This window comes from Haliotis cracherodii, unplaced genomic scaffold (assembly GCF_022045235.1).
Source record: "Haliotis cracherodii isolate W230 unplaced genomic scaffold, xgHalCrac1.p SCAF_5, whole genome shotgun sequence".
Taxonomy (NCBI): domain Eukaryota; kingdom Metazoa; phylum Mollusca; class Gastropoda; order Lepetellida; family Haliotidae; genus Haliotis; species Haliotis cracherodii.
Window position 1 is genome coordinate 69,725,593 of NW_027266308.1, and position 16,542 is coordinate 69,742,134.

Below are 16,542 nucleotides of genomic sequence, written 5' to 3' on the forward strand. Positions count from 1 at the left end.
TTCCAGCAACATAACTGCAGGGGACACCAGAAATGGTACACATTGTGCCCATGTGGGGAATCAACTCAGGCTTTCGGCATGATGAGCGAACCCTTAAACCACTAGGCCACACCAGCGCCCTGAGGCGTGACTTAAGAGTTGTGTATATTTGCTCAACATGCAGTGATGACAATGTCGACCCAGGTGGTATATATGCTCAACATGCAGTCATGACAATGTTGACCCAGGTGGTATATATGCTCATATGGCATGATTATGACGATGGCAACAGGTTCTCATGATCAACATCTATTTTCGCTTTCTTCCCATTTTACCCTTAAAACCCCCTTTGGACTTAGGGCTGGGTTTCTTTGAGCCTCTTTTGGCAGATTTGGGGCTGGGTTTTTTCTTAGGACTGTCTTTGCTCTTTTTTTTCTTTTTTCCATCCTTATTCTTATCTGATTTCTGCTTCTCTTTGCCTTTGGATTTTTGGTCTTTTTTCTTCTTCTCAGACGAGCCCGCTCCATCATCCTCACCACCTCCCCCTTCCCCGGCCCCTCCTGCACCACCCCCGGCCCCTCCTCCACCTTCGCCGCTCGTGTCATAGTCCTCAGCCAGCTCTGTGGACACAGAAAAGCATCATCAGCATTATCAGAGAAACAGCATGACAACCTGATACCGGTGAATATTTGGCGTCAATCCCTCAACCCTGATTGCCTTGTTAGGGACCCTGGTACCAGCTGAGCCTAAGTTTGCCATTCTAGGAACCATGCCTTTCATCTTAGGAATCCTTTACTTGGTTACCCCACACCTGCCACGCCAGGGACCATGGTACCAGTTATCCAGTGCCTGCCAGTGTTAGGGTCTGTGGACTGCAGTATTTCATTGGTTGATCCTGACCAGGTTCATAGGCTGATCCTAATGTCAGGGTCGGCAGCAGAATAGTCCAGGCAATCTAGATTTTTTCACTTGGAACAAATTGCAACAGTATTTATTTCACCACAATGCATTTCTGCAAGGTCCCGAAAACAACATACTAAAAGTCCTAAGCCATCCCAGTTTGGGAAATATGTCTAATTTGCATAATCCAATATGGCAACCAATTATCACATTTCAGATGAGGTTCAATGTTTTTATGAAAAAAAACGTGTTCTGCGAAATCATTGTGTTTCTACTGAACGTTTTCGACTATCGACATAACAAACCTGGGGTCAGCAGAGAGCCATGGACTTACAGAAAATTCATATGAACACATAGATCCATACTATCAAGACAAACCAGCAGATCCTGGCATGTCTAAGGCACACAACTCTACACATATAATGTTGACACCTTAGACGACTGGGGCTCCCAATGGTCTATAGGTGACATATCTGAAGGTACTAATGGCTCCACCTGGGTGCCCAGTTGTCACCCTTAGATTATCCTGTCTTTACCAACTTCTTAAAAGTTCCAATTCATCTCCCGAGTCTCATCTTGTGTGTTGGTCAGTCTAATGAGCTGACCAAATGGAGACATGTAAGTTAAGCTCACCTGCATCTCTGTCCCGTTTTCTGAGGTATCTGTTGGGGTCAGATCCATCACAACACAGCAAGGAACAGCCATCCATACAGAAGGCATCCCCCGGGCCCGCATCATCCCCCTCCTCCCACGCACTGATGATGGAGGTCTGCAGGTACCGGAACAGGATGATGACCAACACCTGTCAATATACACAGGTGTCATGTCAATATATTCAGGTGTTTCGTCATTATAGCTAAAATGGATAGAATTATCATTAAACCACCCGCATGTTATCAGAAATCAGCGGGCCACTGTAGTTGATAATGCCGTCATATTGCTTGACGACGGGCCATTATCACGCCCGTGTTTAGGTGAGTCATAGGGTAGGGAAAGTGACGTCACGTTTGATAGTGACGTCATCTGGTTTGTTCTATGACGTTTCCATGTTTGTAAAAGTGGGTCAGTAACATTCGTGTCGATTGCAGTAAATGTTTCAAAACCGATATTGTTGTTTCTTTTTATTTGATAACAAATTCCATCCATTTTAGCTATAATAACGGTAACGCTATGTTTCAGGGCATTATCATTTGCAGAAGCCCTCGCTCTTTTCATTTGCCGTCCTTCGTCGGACAGTTCATGGAAGACCTCGGGCTACTGCAAATGATAATGCCCTGAAAAAAGCGTTACCCTTATAATATACACAGGTGTCCCATCAATATACACAGTTGTTATGTCAATATACACAGGTGTCCTGTCAATATACACGTATCTCGTGACTATACACAGTTGTCTCGCCAATATAAACAGGTGTCTCGTCAATATAAACAGGTGTTTCGTCAGTATACACATGTGTCTCGTGACTATACACAGGTGTCTCGTCAAAATACACAGGTGTCTTGTCAATATATATACGTGTCTCGTCAATATACACAGGTGTTTTGTCAAAAGACACGGGTGCCTCGTCAATATACACAGGTTTTTCGTCAATATAAATATGTGTTTCGTAAATATATACACGTGTCTCGTCAATATAGACAGGTGTCTCGTCAATATATACTGGACAACAAAAGTTCCTGTGACATTGAATAAGATTTAATGCAAAGTTATGTTTTTTACCAAATCTGAAACAATTTCTGTTTGCAACAGATAAAAGACTACTGTAAGTGTTTAAATGGTTTAATTTGCCATACTGACTTCAGAAAATGCGTTTTTTCATTAAAAAAACATCAACATGCCAAAATGTCAATTTACAAATCAATATCGTGTGTGTCCACCTCTGGTTGCGATGCAAGCAACACATCTACGTCTCATGGAATGGACCAGGCGTCGCAAAAAGTCCTGTGGGATATCGGTCCATATCTGCTGGAGCATGTTTCGAAGTTCCTGGAGTGTCTGTGGAACACGTGGTTGACGTCGAAGGCGCCGATCCATCTCATCCCACATGTGCTCGATTGGTGAGATATCAAGGGAGCTAGACGGCCAGGGGATGACATTCACGTTGTTTTGTTGAAGAGATTCCTGAACAAGTCGAGCAATATGAGGCCGGGCGTTGTCATGTTGAAAGGTAATGCCTGGGCCATGACAACGCAAAAACGGTAGAACAACAGGGCCGATGATCTCATCGTGGTAGCGCTGTCCATTGAGATCTCCCTCTACCACTATCAAACGGGTCCTCTGTTTGCTGTAATCCCACCCCATACCATAACGCTGCTGCCCCCGAACTGATCTTCTTCCATGACACAATGATTGACGTAACGTTCGCCTCGACGTAAGTACACCCGAATCTGTCGATCGCTGTGGCTGAGGTGAAAACGAAACTCGTCAGTGAATAGAACTTGTCCCCACTGCATGGCCGTCCAGCGTGCTTGACGGGGATTTCCTGTCAAAATAATTGCGTAATTTTGTTGTTTTTCTGAGTGGTTGGTGACAGTACGATGCTAAACAATGCATATGGAATCCCGTTAACGCACATGTTTTTATACCCATTCTTGGGTAGTGAAACGCATGGGGCTTGCATAAAAGTCAACTTTTGCATCGAATGCATGCTTTTCTGTAGCAGTTGCGTTTTTGTGACTTGTTTCCATACATGTACTACAATATTGAAAACCAAACTTTATTTGTTCGAAGAATACACCAAAATATTGGTGTCACAGAAACTTTTGTTGTTGAGTATAGATACAAATATGAAATTGTAGGAGCTCGATAAAAGACTCGTCCACAGAACCACCATTTGGTGTTTAGGGCAACGTTGGCAACAGACGAATGCAGTCAGAGACCATCCTCGGAGTGGCAGGCCACGCGTAACCAATAATCGACAAGACAACTGGATTCGAACAACCCACGAAATCGATAGCAGGCAAATGTGATTGCAAGAAGCATCCCTGGCCTTCGACGAATATCTTCACAAACCGTACGTCGTCGCCTCAGATGTGCAGGGATTGTCGCAAAAGACCCACCAGACGTCCCATTTTGACAGGAAACCACGTCAATCACGTCTACAGTGGTGCAGACAGCGTCTACTCTGGACGGCCATGCAGTTGGGACAAGTTCTCGTTTTCACCTCAGCCACAGTGATGGACGGATTCGAGTGTACCGACGTCGAGGTGAACGTTACGTCAATCATTGTGTAATGGAAGAAGATCGGTTCAGGGGCGGGAGCGTTATGGTATGGGGTGGGATTACAGCAAGACATAGGACCCGTTTGATAGTGGTAGAGGGAGATCTCAATGGACAGCGCTACCGCGACGAGATCATCGGCCCTGTTGTTCTACCGTTTTTGCGTCGTCATGGCCCAGGCATTACCTTTCAACATGACAACGCCCGGCCTCATATTGCTCGACTTGTTCAGGATTCTCTTCAACAAAACAACGTCATCCCCTGGCCGCCTCGCTCCCCTGATCTCTCACCAATCAAGCACATGTGGGATGAGATGGATCGGCGCCTTCGACGTCAACCACGTGTTCCACAGACACTCCAGGAACTTCGAAACATGCTCCAGCAGATATGGACCGATATCCCACAGGACTTTTTGCGACGCCTGGTCCATTCCATGAGACGTAGATGTGTTGCTTGCATCGCAACCAGAGGTGGACACACGCTATTAATTTGTAAATTGACATTTTGGCATGTTGATGGGGTTTTTTTTATGAAAAAACGCATTTTCTGAAGTCAGTATGGCAAATTAAACCATTTAAACACTTACAGTAGTCTTTTATCTGTTGCAAACCGAAATTGTTTCAGATTTATTAAAAAGCATAACTTCTTATTCAATGTCCCCAGGAACTTTTGTTGTTCAGTATATGATATCAAATTAAATATATAGACTTTACTAGGTACAATGAATTTATGAAAAAACTACCTGTGCGTTTCTTTTTTAAAAGAGTGTATATATTCATGTCATTAAGGAGCGGAAATAACGTCAAAACACGCCACCTGGTATTCATGTCAATACATGCCGGGAATAACGTCAAAACATGCCACCTGGTATTCATGTGAATACATGCCGGGAATAACGTCAAAACACGCCACCTGGTATTCATGTCAATACATGTCGGGAATAACGTCAAAATACGCCACCTGGTATTCATGTGAATACATGTCTGGAATAACGTCAGAACACGCCACCTGGTATTCATGTCAATACATGCCGGGAATAACGTCAAAAACACGTCACCTGGTATTCATGTCAATACATGTCGGGAATAACGTCAAAACACGCCACCTGGTATTCATGTCAATACATGCCGGGAATAACGTCAAAACACGCCACCTGGTATTCATGTCAATACATGTTGGGAATAACTCAAAACACACTGGTTTTCGTGTCAATACCGGGCGGAAATTAAGTGAATAGACACGGGATAGGCTGTTAATTGAGTGTTAATTGCGTGTTAATTGCGTGTTTGAAGCAGTGACCGAATTATATGGAGTATCTAACGAAATCCCAGGCCCTTGACAGAACATTAAATAGTGTGTCCTTTACCCACCTCGACACCAAATGCGACAAAAACTGTATTGGCCGCCGGCGTTAGCACTGTGTCGGAGAAATAACGCCCGAGGACACCCGTGCATCCGTCTTTGTAGAGTGTGACGTCACTATAGTGGTTGTGGGCCTTGCTGTCGTTGACGTGATTGTGTATGCACGGGCGAGGCGACATCACGCTACAACAGCTGAAGGGGACACTGTCCGTGATGAGCTCGCCGTCTCGCATATTCCTGCAACCAAGTCTCTGGCATCAAGAATCATCTGACATCATATTGAATAAGAGTGGCAGTCAGACTAAATTGCCGGGAAAACGAAAATATACACTTGAACATTCGATTTGCACCAAAAAAAGCAAACGTTTTCAAAACGTTACTAGGCGTAACAGTTGCCGTAACACTGAAAACTTGGTGTCCAAAACACAGCTATGTCAGGTTAGCTTCAGATTTAGCCAACATACAAAAGTCTGTATGCTTTATATTTCCCATGCATCAATTTAATTCATACGTAGGAGTGCAGATGAATATTTATATAGGTGGTGTGCAAGTAAATATCCTAATAAGCATATGCCACAGAACCTGTCACACTGCTATGACGGAATACGTCGAAAGGAAGATTCGTCAATTAAGACTGGTCCCTTTCAGTTATATATGTACACTGAACCGCAAAAGAAACGTCACCATGTATAGATATAATTATTTGAGACCTTATTTGTCCAAACACTGTAAACATACTTTGAGATATATTAAAAAGATGAAACTTGACAAAACTGATCAAGGCTTAAATTAAAGTGTCAAATGTTCTTAAAGTGAAACACAACACTAGTCTCTGAGACAATGGCATCACAAGTCAGTATCTCGTGTGTCCGCCATGTGCATTGATGACTGCCGTGAAACGTCGGTACATGGAATGGATGAGGCGGTTGATGAAGGCCGTAGGCACTTGAGCCCACACTCCGAGGAACGCCTGACGCAGTTCAGCTGCAGTTGTCGGCCTTGGTCGGACGTCATTCAGCCAACTTTGAATCTCGTCCCACCCACAGGTGCTCAGTGGGATTTAAATCGGGACTGAGGGCCGGCCACTGCATGGTTCTGATGCCATTCTGCTGGAGGAAGTCTCTTGTTGCTCTCGCAGTGTGGGCACGGGCGTTATCGTGCTGGTTGCGGCGACGTGCCAAATGAGGTGTGGCGTGTGGTCTCAAGACTTGACCAATGTACTGAGCTGCTGTGACACCGATGCCTCTCCCTGGACCGATGTTCTGGAAGGGAACAGGGCCTATCCTCTGTGCAAGACCAATTCCTACCCACACCATGATGCTCGGACCACCCCATGAGCCTCTCTCAACAACACAAGCATTAGAATAACGTTCCCAGCGGCGTCGCCAGACTCTCTGCCATCTGCTGTTGAGATACAGTAACGGCTCTCGTCTGAGAAGAGGACTCTTCTACACTGCTGGTGGCGTCAATGCTGGTGCTGTGTTGCCCACTGAAGACGGTCCCGGCGATGACGTAGTGTCAGAATGGGTCCTCGGTGTGGCCTGTGACAGTGATGGTGTCTGCTCGTAAATCGTCGACGCACGGTTTCCGCACTACTGTATCGCTGGTGTGTCCCCTTGGTCTGTCGAGCAGTTTCCGCAGCAGTAACAAAGCGATCTTGAAGATGCTGTCGCACAATCTGACGATCCTGAGGTCGGGTGGTGACCCTTTGTCTTCCACTACGTGATCGGTCATCTGTAGTGTTGGTGGTCTGGTACCATTGCTGGAGCCTGTATATGATCCTTACGTGGACTTGAAATGCATTGGCTACTTGCCGGGCGGTTTGTCCAGTATTTCATCGTCCAAGGGCTTGGTGTCGCTGATTTCTTGTCAGTCTTGGCATGTGGTAGCAATTCAATAATGAACAAGAGATTGCCACTAATGTGGCTATATCCCCCGCCCCTGTTGCAGAATGTATGACATAATTAAATCTAAACAAACCCTAATCTTTTTTAACCGAGGTGGAACTTGTCATGGAAACTGTAAAAAAAGAGAAGAGTTTGGAACCTAAGTCCATCTTGCTGCCATGGGAACGTAAAAACATAAAATTTTCTAAAATTTCTAAATAGCATAAGGCATCAGTTCAGCATGTACTTAACATACCTGCAAAGTTTCATGAAAAAATATTGAACGGTTTCTGAGTTATGCTCCGGAAACGAAACGTGATGGACGGACGGACGGAGCCCGTTTCTATATCCCCCGCCAACTTTGTTGGGCGGGGGATAATGAATGTTATCCGATCTGGGTGGATTTTTATAGGGCAAGAAATGGGGGAACACATGTGCATTTCAATTTGCACGGAACTCACGTGCATCAGGTAACCATGGCCGTTGCCGTGATGCGTTTGGGCGATCGGTTTTATTGTCACCTGTTTTTTTGTTTTTTATCATCAAATTTCATTTTTCCGGTCAAGGTAATGTTACATTCTAGAAAACTTTTTAGACAACAATTACTCAGATATTTAAATAACAACTTCTCATGCAATGTTACTGGGGGTGACGTTTCTTTTGCGGTTCAGTATATATGACGAAGTGATGCAGGTCTCTGATATTTACAATTCGGTGAAACCCACGAGCACGGGTATGGTGCTGACAAACCTAGAAACATAATCGAGGAGAACCGGGATTCGAACAGAGCATAGGTTTCTGGCGTGCCCTATAAAGACAGGGGACCCGCTCTGATAAGTGAATTGCGGCGCCTTTAATGGGCATTCACGCGGTACAACTAGCACGGTACAATTTGTTGCATGCATTATCCACATCATCCACATCATCCTTACAGTGTTCCCTACCACACTTTTCTGTCACAAAATCCACGAGACGATTTATTAAATACCATGTCATTCATGCGTGCTCGCGAGTTCAACGTCTGACGTCTGACGCCTGGAGCCGTTTTCAGTTCGCACAATATCGGATGATTCCTCGCCACTCGGTTTCTTGTAGATTACGGAATGGGACGAGTGTGCCAAATAACATCGGGATCATTCGTAAGTGTCCGTAGACTAAAGTCACAAGACACCATGCCTACCCGTAACCTTCGTAAGTGTCCGTCACCTATTCCACCCTTTTCGTTCAGTTCCGTAACGTCGTATGCATGATTAGGTAAATTTGCACATTGTTTCACAGTGTGGACGTACCTCAGTCGGTTAGGTCGGGTCCGACGGATTCTCACTAAAACTGGTTGGCTGTCTTAGAGACATGTGACCTACATCAGAGATCGTCCTCACGAGAAGTTGTGGTACTGTATTCTAAAGGGAGTCCAGTTTCCACCCTTGCCGAACTAGCCTGGAATTATGGAGTTACATTTTGGCTGGACTAACGAGTCTATGCATGGTCCAATCAAAATCGCGCAACGAAATCGAAATCCGGTTCTTAAACTGTCGTGCAGATCTCGGTCGATTGTAGGATTTGCAAAGGATGTGTGCACCGTCAACTCGTTGTCAACAGATATTTTCCAAATCTTTTCATGTTTTTGGGTAGACTTAAAGGGAAAGTGTACACGCAAAAATCACTTTCTTTCTTTTTCTAAACAATTTTAGAATTAGTTAGTATCTGTGTTTGAAAATATACACTCATTTTTTTTCACAGTGAAAGTAGGAAGCTCACAATAGTGTGAAAGTGATATGCCGTTATGAGGCCTTCGTTTTACGAGGGAAATAGGCCTGAGTTATCCCCCTTAGATTATGAAGTAATTGGTGCCAATTCAACTGGGTCCCTGTCTATTCTCAACGCAAAAGATATCAAGGACCAGTTTGCGGTAAAACAACATGGTCTACGAAACACTCCGGCGCAGTGGTGACTCAGCATAACACAATTCTGGCTGGCATCTGAGATGCTAGAATCACAAAACTATACCTACACCACGTGAAGCGGCTCTAACAAAGCATGATGACGTCATAATGTTTATCAATTGGCACCAATGACGTCATATTGCAAGGGACATAAGCCATGGTGTTTTTGTTATGGAAATAGAACACTTGGTAAATGTGAAAAATATAAATCGTTTTAGTGCAAAAAATATGTTAATTAAATATGATGTTTTTATATTTTTGTCTATGACACTTCTATGTTAACACTTTTAATGTGGAAAAAGTACAAGAAAAAAAGGTTCATTTCCGTGTGAACTTGCCCTTTAAGTATTTGGGTCCCCAAACCGGAACGAACGTTTTCACGGAAGTTGTCAAGTGAAAAATGTTCTACGCATGCGCAGTTCGTTATTTACGGTCGAAGCGCGAGGATTTGAAGGCCGCCATTGTTTCTACCGAACGCTGTCTGCAGTTCAGTGTTTTCTTACACAGACTACACGCGGGGGGTTTAATCTAGATGCTCACGTGATTTGATGCACTTCGCGACGTAAGAACCATTTTATCACAATATAGATCCTTATTATCTATTAGATCGTCTTGACTGGGTGAAACCATTATGTTTCAAGTGATATGAGCGGTGGAATCTGATTGGTCCATAGGAGAGGCTTAAAAGGGGCATAACTCGTAATAGCCACTGGTGGTGCTACGATCGAGCCCAGGAATTCCAGCCCAGCTCGGCAAGGGTGGAAACTGGACTTTTAAAGTCAGTTAACTCTCTTGCCTCGGAAAGATGATATTTATTTGATTTGACCCAGAGCATCCTAGTCTTGTAGACCTACCTACCGAGCTGTGCATGAAATCACTTGAACATTTGTAGTAAACGTCTTTAAACTATAGTCTCACTTTTTAACATCTTCATGTTCCGTGTTGATGTATTTGTTGCTGATCCAGCTGACATGGAACCAGTCTCTGTAAGTCTTGCTGGCGCAACACCGGAAGTCAAGCTGTAGTCTGTCCACCGCCTCTTTGATCCCCTGGTCGCTTTTGTACATCTTCAGTGCCGTGTACAGTCCTTGGTGGAGCGAGTCTTGGATGATACCCATGTGAGCGAAGCACATGCATCCTGCCGCCATCACAATCAGGCTGAGAACACAGAGGGTGACAAAGAAACAGACAAACACATTCCGGAAGCGTCCACGGGTTTCCACTGAACTGCAGTCGAAAGATATCTTGGCGCCGAACGAATGAATGACAAACATTAAACAGCCGACAGAAATGAGAAAATACGGGAGCGTGCCCGAACTGTAACTCTCCAACAACATCATCTTGCTTTCAATCCGAACCTTCATATAGATGGAGAAACAAATCAGTGTCAGGCCGAACAAAGCCAGCAATAGCTGCAGGATTCCGGTGAGGATGGAGATACGCTCACGTACAGTCTCGCTAAACTTGAACCTCACACACATGGTAGCACCGCAAATCTTACTTCATGCGTAACACTAGCATAACGAACGGAAACAAATAATTTCCGCCATTTATGACGTCGCCGTGACAACACCCGAACGATGACGTCACAATGCTACCAATGACACAATAATACCCTATGATGTCACAATCAGCCTAACGCGAAGCGGACGTTGTTGTTGAGATCGGGTGAGTCACAATATGTCACGTTGAAGAAAGTAGATCTACATACGCATACATGTATAGGGGTTTTCACGCGAATGTGTTTTGGTGGTCAATAAACAATAAACGTATTTAGCGAGCCTCCAAAACACACAAGCGTGACAACCTCGCCGGAAAACCTGTTCTCATCTCTCACAAACGTTACCTAAACCTTGCATGTTTTCCTGGAATGTGAGCATTAATATATATTACTTCAGAAGGTAGGTGATTTGTCAGTCGGACAGTGACAACAGTCACTATGGATCTAACAGAAACCTATTTCAGTGGCATAACTACAAATGAGCACAATAACAATAACTATTGCCGAAACATATTGTTTCTACTTGCCTTTCGCGGCAATCCATCGGTCCGCCCGCTAGAGTAACTGCCCTTTGTCGAAGGGAAGCTGCTCTAACCATATTCTATGAGACGTCACGTTTGTTTAGAGTCTCTCTGTCCAGGCAAAACGTTACGAAGACGAGAGTCAAATTTACAGACAGCGACAAAATGAAACAAGTAATAATTGGGACATTTCGGCCAAATCCAACAGTTGTTAATTGGAGAAAAAGGCCCGAACCGCAGAGGTCTACTCTGCACTCTACAAGCACAGATATGGAAACTGATTCCGCTGGGCTAGTGTCCTCTCTAAATATTGTTTCGCAATTTATATATCCAAAGTTGCCAAAACATGTGAAATGCCTCAGCTCTGGTCCCATCTAGACACTGATGTTTGGCTTCTTAGACTTGTTTTGATCATCCCAGTAGCTTCTCCAGATTCCCGAAGCCCGATGGTTAATTCTGACTCGGTAAGTAGTGCCGGTTGTATGTATTTGTTGTTTTGTTTTGTTTGTTGTTTAACGCCGCACTCAGCAATATTCCAGCTATATGACGGCGGTCAGTAAATAATCGAGTCTGGATCAGACAATCCAGTGGCTGATGTCATGAGCATGGATCCACGCAAATGGAATCGATCAACCAAGTCAGCGATCCTGACCACCCGATCCCGTTAGTCGCCTCTTATAACAAACATAATCGCCTTTTACGGCAAGCATGGGTTGCTGAAGACCTATTCTACCCTGCATCTTCACGGGTAGGTTGTATGTATGTGGCCCACAATTGTCTGTGATATACGAATTGAGCCGATAGATATTTCTCAAACAAGGCAGAAGTCTCAAATCAAGTAACCTGTTCATTGAAAGTCAATCACTTGATGGGATTTTAACATTTGTCTTTAACAATATATCATTCAGTATTCAAAAACTATTTATGCCGTCTTTCTAATATATTTACAAACTTGTCCCCCGTTTGGCATAACGAGGCCTACTTATTAATGACATGACGTTGACTGATATCTGGGACGGCCTGGGACTGTCTGCACGACATGGGAACTGGAAATGGCATTTGCTGCCTTACTCAGGCAAAGTTTCTTTTGATTCTGACGAAGTTTAAATGTTGACAGACATTAGGCGAGACAATTGATCTCGTGATGTATTGGCGAGATAGCAAAGTGGTCTATAAATGTGATCTTGTGGGGAAAGATAATCCCATGTGATCAAACTGCGACACTCAATATGCAGGTAATGATGGCGGCTTCATTGTTCTGAGCTTGTGTCCGGGTTAACGGGACGATAATGAACACATATACAGGAAATCACGTCTTTATCTCCCAGGCAGAGTCTTGTTGATACTATAAACACGTGAACCTGTATTAAACAGCCACAAACCCCAACCATAGGTCGACATACACTTCTGCACCTGTACATAACTCATTACAACAAAACATTCAAGGTACTAGGAATGTGGAGATTGGTGACAGACAGGCAACATGCCTTGGTGGGTTCACCGTCCCGGGACACATGGGCATGGTAATCCCCATGCTGGAGTCTCTCTCGACTGTTCGCGTCTCATAACGCCTTTATCTGCACAGAGACAACAGGAGCAGTCGTGTTATTAAGCCCGTGTGATTTATTCTAAGCAATTGTATTGATTCACTGATACGCGACAGTTCATATGCGGCCTTGTAACAAGACTTCAGGTAGCACTGTGTCTCCCTCTGGGTATGTCACGCTTGTGTCTGACGTTCTGCATCCACTATGTTTCAGCTACGGCCGTTCCGTCGGCGTTCTCCCATGGGCACAGCCACCTCGCTCAGAACAACACCTAAATCAAAGTCCACGAAGAAAGCCAGAGTTACCATAGAATCACCTATACCGGATGAAAACGACCATACAGAAAGCAGAAACGTCGAGCAACACGTGGTTCTGACACGCCCTCAGATGCTCCTGGATGACAGACGGGATTCAGCAGCAGGAACATCACGTGCTACACCTACTACAGGCAGGGACAAACCAAATCACCATGGAAACAAGCCCACGTCTCTAGTGAGGAAGTCTAGCGCCTCCCTCACACGAGTGGTCCGACTGTAGAATACCACCACACAGACCATGTGAGGTAGAGCTCCTGCTGGTTTCAGAGAATCTGGGAATGATGTGGATGTTTTGTGACTGTACATGGATAGCTACCCACAACTCATCTGAATATATTGTGTATTGGAATACAGACAATGTGAGCTCACTGAGCTCAGGGCTAAAAAAAGATTAAACCCTATCATTGCTTCCGCAATATCCAGCTTTGTGTATGTACCGTTACAAGACTGGTCAACACATACGAGTGTCCTGCGTGCATACAAACGGACTTTAAACTCTCCACATATTGACCAACATAGTTTACAAATAAACCTACTTAAATGCGATTGAGTTTGTAGCAGTGGTGTGTCTGTGTCATGACTATTTTACTGTGCCTGTTGTCATCAACTTGTGTTGTTATGGACATGTGGATGCAAAATTCCTGCCATATCACAGATTGTAAATACCAACAGATTGTTAATAATTGATTAGGGAGCACGTAAACCAGTGTATGATAGGCTGTCAGGGTCTTCCATGTAACAGATTGTAAGTAATCGATTAGGGAGCACGTAAACCAGTGTATGATAGGCTGTCGGGGTCTTCCATGTAACAGATTGTAAGTAATCGATTAGGGAGCACGTAAACCAGTGTATGATAGGCTGTCGGGGTCTTCCATGTAACAGATTGTAAGTAATCGATTAGGGAGCACGTAAACCAGTGTATGATAGGCTGTCAGGGTCTTCCATGTAACAGATTGTAAGTATTCGATTAGGTAGCGCGTAAACCAGTGTATGATAGGCTGTCAGGGTCTTCCATGTAACAGATTGTAAGTAATCGATTAGGGAGCACGTAAACCAGTGTATGATAGGCTGTCAGGGTCTTCCATGTAACCGATTGTAAGTAATCGATTAGGGAGCCCTTAAACCAGTGTATGATAGGCTGTCAGGGTCTTCCATGTAACAGATTGTAAGTAATCAATTAGGGAGCACGTAAACCAGTGTATGATAGGCTGTCAGGGTCTTCCATGTAACAGATTGTAAGTAATCTATTAGGGAGCACGTAAACCAGTGTATGATAGGCTGTCAGGGTCTTCCATGTAACAGATTGTAAGTAATCGATTAGGGAGCACGTAAACCAGTGTATGATAGGCTGTCAGGGTCTTCCATGTAACAGATTGTAAGTAATCTATTAGGGAGCACATAAACCAGTGTATGATAGGCTGTCGGGGTCTTCCATGTAACAGATTGTAAGTATTCGATTAGGTAGCGCGTAAACCAGTGTATGATAGGCTGTCAGGGTCTTCCATGTAACAGATTGTAAGTAATCGATTAGGGAGCACGTAAACCAGTGTATGATAGGCTGTCAGGGTCTTCCATGTAACCGATTGTAAGTAATCGATTAGGGAGCCCTTAAACCAGTGTATGATAGGCTGTCAGGGTCTTCCATGTAACAGATTGTAAGTAATCAATTAGGGAGCACGTAAACCAGTGTATGATAGGCTGTCAGGGTCTTCCATGTAACAGATTGTAAGTAATCTATTAGGGAGCACGTAAACCAGTGTATGATAGGCTGTCAGGGTCTTCCATGTAACAGATTGTAAGTAATCGATTAGGGAGCACGTAAACCAGTGTATGATAGGCTGTCAGGGTCTTCCATGTAACAGATTGTAAGTAATCGATTAGGGAGCACGTAAACCAGTGTATGATAGGCTGTCGGGGTCTTCCATGTAACAGATTGTAAGTAATCTATTAGGGAGCACGTAAACCAGTGTATGATAGGCTGTCGGGGTCTTCCATGTAACAGATTGTAAGTAATCTATTAGGGAGCACATAAACCAGTGTATGATAGGCTGTCGGGGTCTTCCATGTAACAGATTGTAAGTAATCGATTAGGGAGCACGTAAACCAGTGTATGATAGGCTGTCGGGGTCTTCCATGTAACAGATTGTAAGTAATCGATTAGGGAGCACGTAAACCAGTGTATGATAGGCTGTCGGGGTCTTCCATGTAACAGATTGTAAGTAATCGATTAGGGAGCACGTAAACCAGTGTATGATAGGCTGTCGGGGTCTTCCATGTAACAGATTGTAAGTAATCGATTAGGGAGCACGTAAACCAGTGTATGATAGGCTGCAAGGGTCTTCCATGTAACAGATTGTAAGTAATCGATTAGGGAGCACGTAAACCAGTGTATGATAGGCTGTCAGGGTCTTCCATGTAACAGATTGTAAGTAATCGATTAGGGAGCACGTAAACCAGTGTATGATAGGCTGCAAGGGTCTTCCATGTAACAGATTGTAAGTAATCTATTAGGGAGCACGTAAACCAGTGTATGATAGGCTGTCAGGGTCTTCCATGTAACAGATTGTAAGTAATCGATTAGGGAGCACGTAAACCAGTGTATGATAGGCTGTCAGGGTCTTCCATGTAACAGATTGTAAGTAATCGATTAGGGAGCACGTAAACCAGTGTATGATAGGCTGTCAGGGTCTTCCATGTAACAGATTGTAAGTAATCGATTAGGGAGCTCGTAAACCAGTGTATGATAGGCTGTCCGGGTCTTCCATGTAACCGATTGTAAGTAATCGATTAGGGAGGTAATGACTTTCATTCGACATAGGAAACTGTTGCACATTTCCAGAAAGTTAATCTACCCCATAATAGTCACTGAAGTGAACATAAAATATCTTTAGGAAAAAAAAGATGCTCTTTCTAACACCCCCACCTTACATCATAAGACTATTCATTTAGTTAGTAATTGCTTTTCAAAGCCTATGCTTTTGTCATTTGGTGAGAAAGAACAGGCTTTACAAGTTGACAGGAAGCATAGGGTGATTGAAATTATCAGTGTATGCAGACGTACTATCCACCATGACCAGGCCGATGCAGAACGGCAGTTTACACAAGCCAACCTATGTGCAGGGCTACGAATCAAGGGGAGAGTTACATATCATGTCCCTCTCACTACTGTAGTGAAGTGCAAGACTTGAGGGGCCTCGTATAATACACTTGAGAGCTTTTATAATAATACTATTTCAGAGATAGAAACTAACTTTTTTTGTCAACTAGTCCTTATAACATAGAGCAGAACCCCTTAAACATGTTAAAAAGGCAAATTTCTACTAGTCCTTATGATGACTTAACTACTGGGCACTTTGGCAAGGACTAT

General features: G+C 44.0%; 1 protein-coding gene across 1 annotated transcript; it reads right to left on the reverse strand.

Moving 5' to 3' along the window:
- Positions 1–288: 288 nt before the first annotated feature.
- On the reverse strand, positions 289–10,770 carry LOC139444284 (photoreceptor outer segment membrane glycoprotein 2-like). Its single transcript, XM_071225211.1, has 4 exons — positions 10,208–10,770; positions 5,469–5,697; positions 1,513–1,681; positions 289–599 (listed from the first exon to the last, which is right to left on the reverse strand). The coding sequence occupies exons 1-4, from the start codon at positions 10,768–10,770 to the stop codon at positions 289–291; spliced, it is 1,272 nt and encodes a 423-aa protein (XP_071081312.1).
- Positions 10,771–16,542: the final 5,772 nt, after the last annotated feature.

Coding starts and splice junctions, on each gene's coding strand:
- LOC139444284 (XM_071225211.1), bottom strand. CDS start 10,770: ATGTGTGTGAGGTTCAAGTTTAGCGAGACTGTACGTGAGCGTATCTCC. Junction 5,698..10,207: donor GAACATGAAGATGTTAAAAA/GTGAGACTATAG, acceptor ACTTGGTTGCAG/GAATATGCGAGACGGCGAGC. Junction 600..1,512: donor AAAACGGGACAGAGATGCAG/GTGAGCTTAACT, acceptor CTGTGTCCACAG/AGCTGGCTGAGGACTATGAC.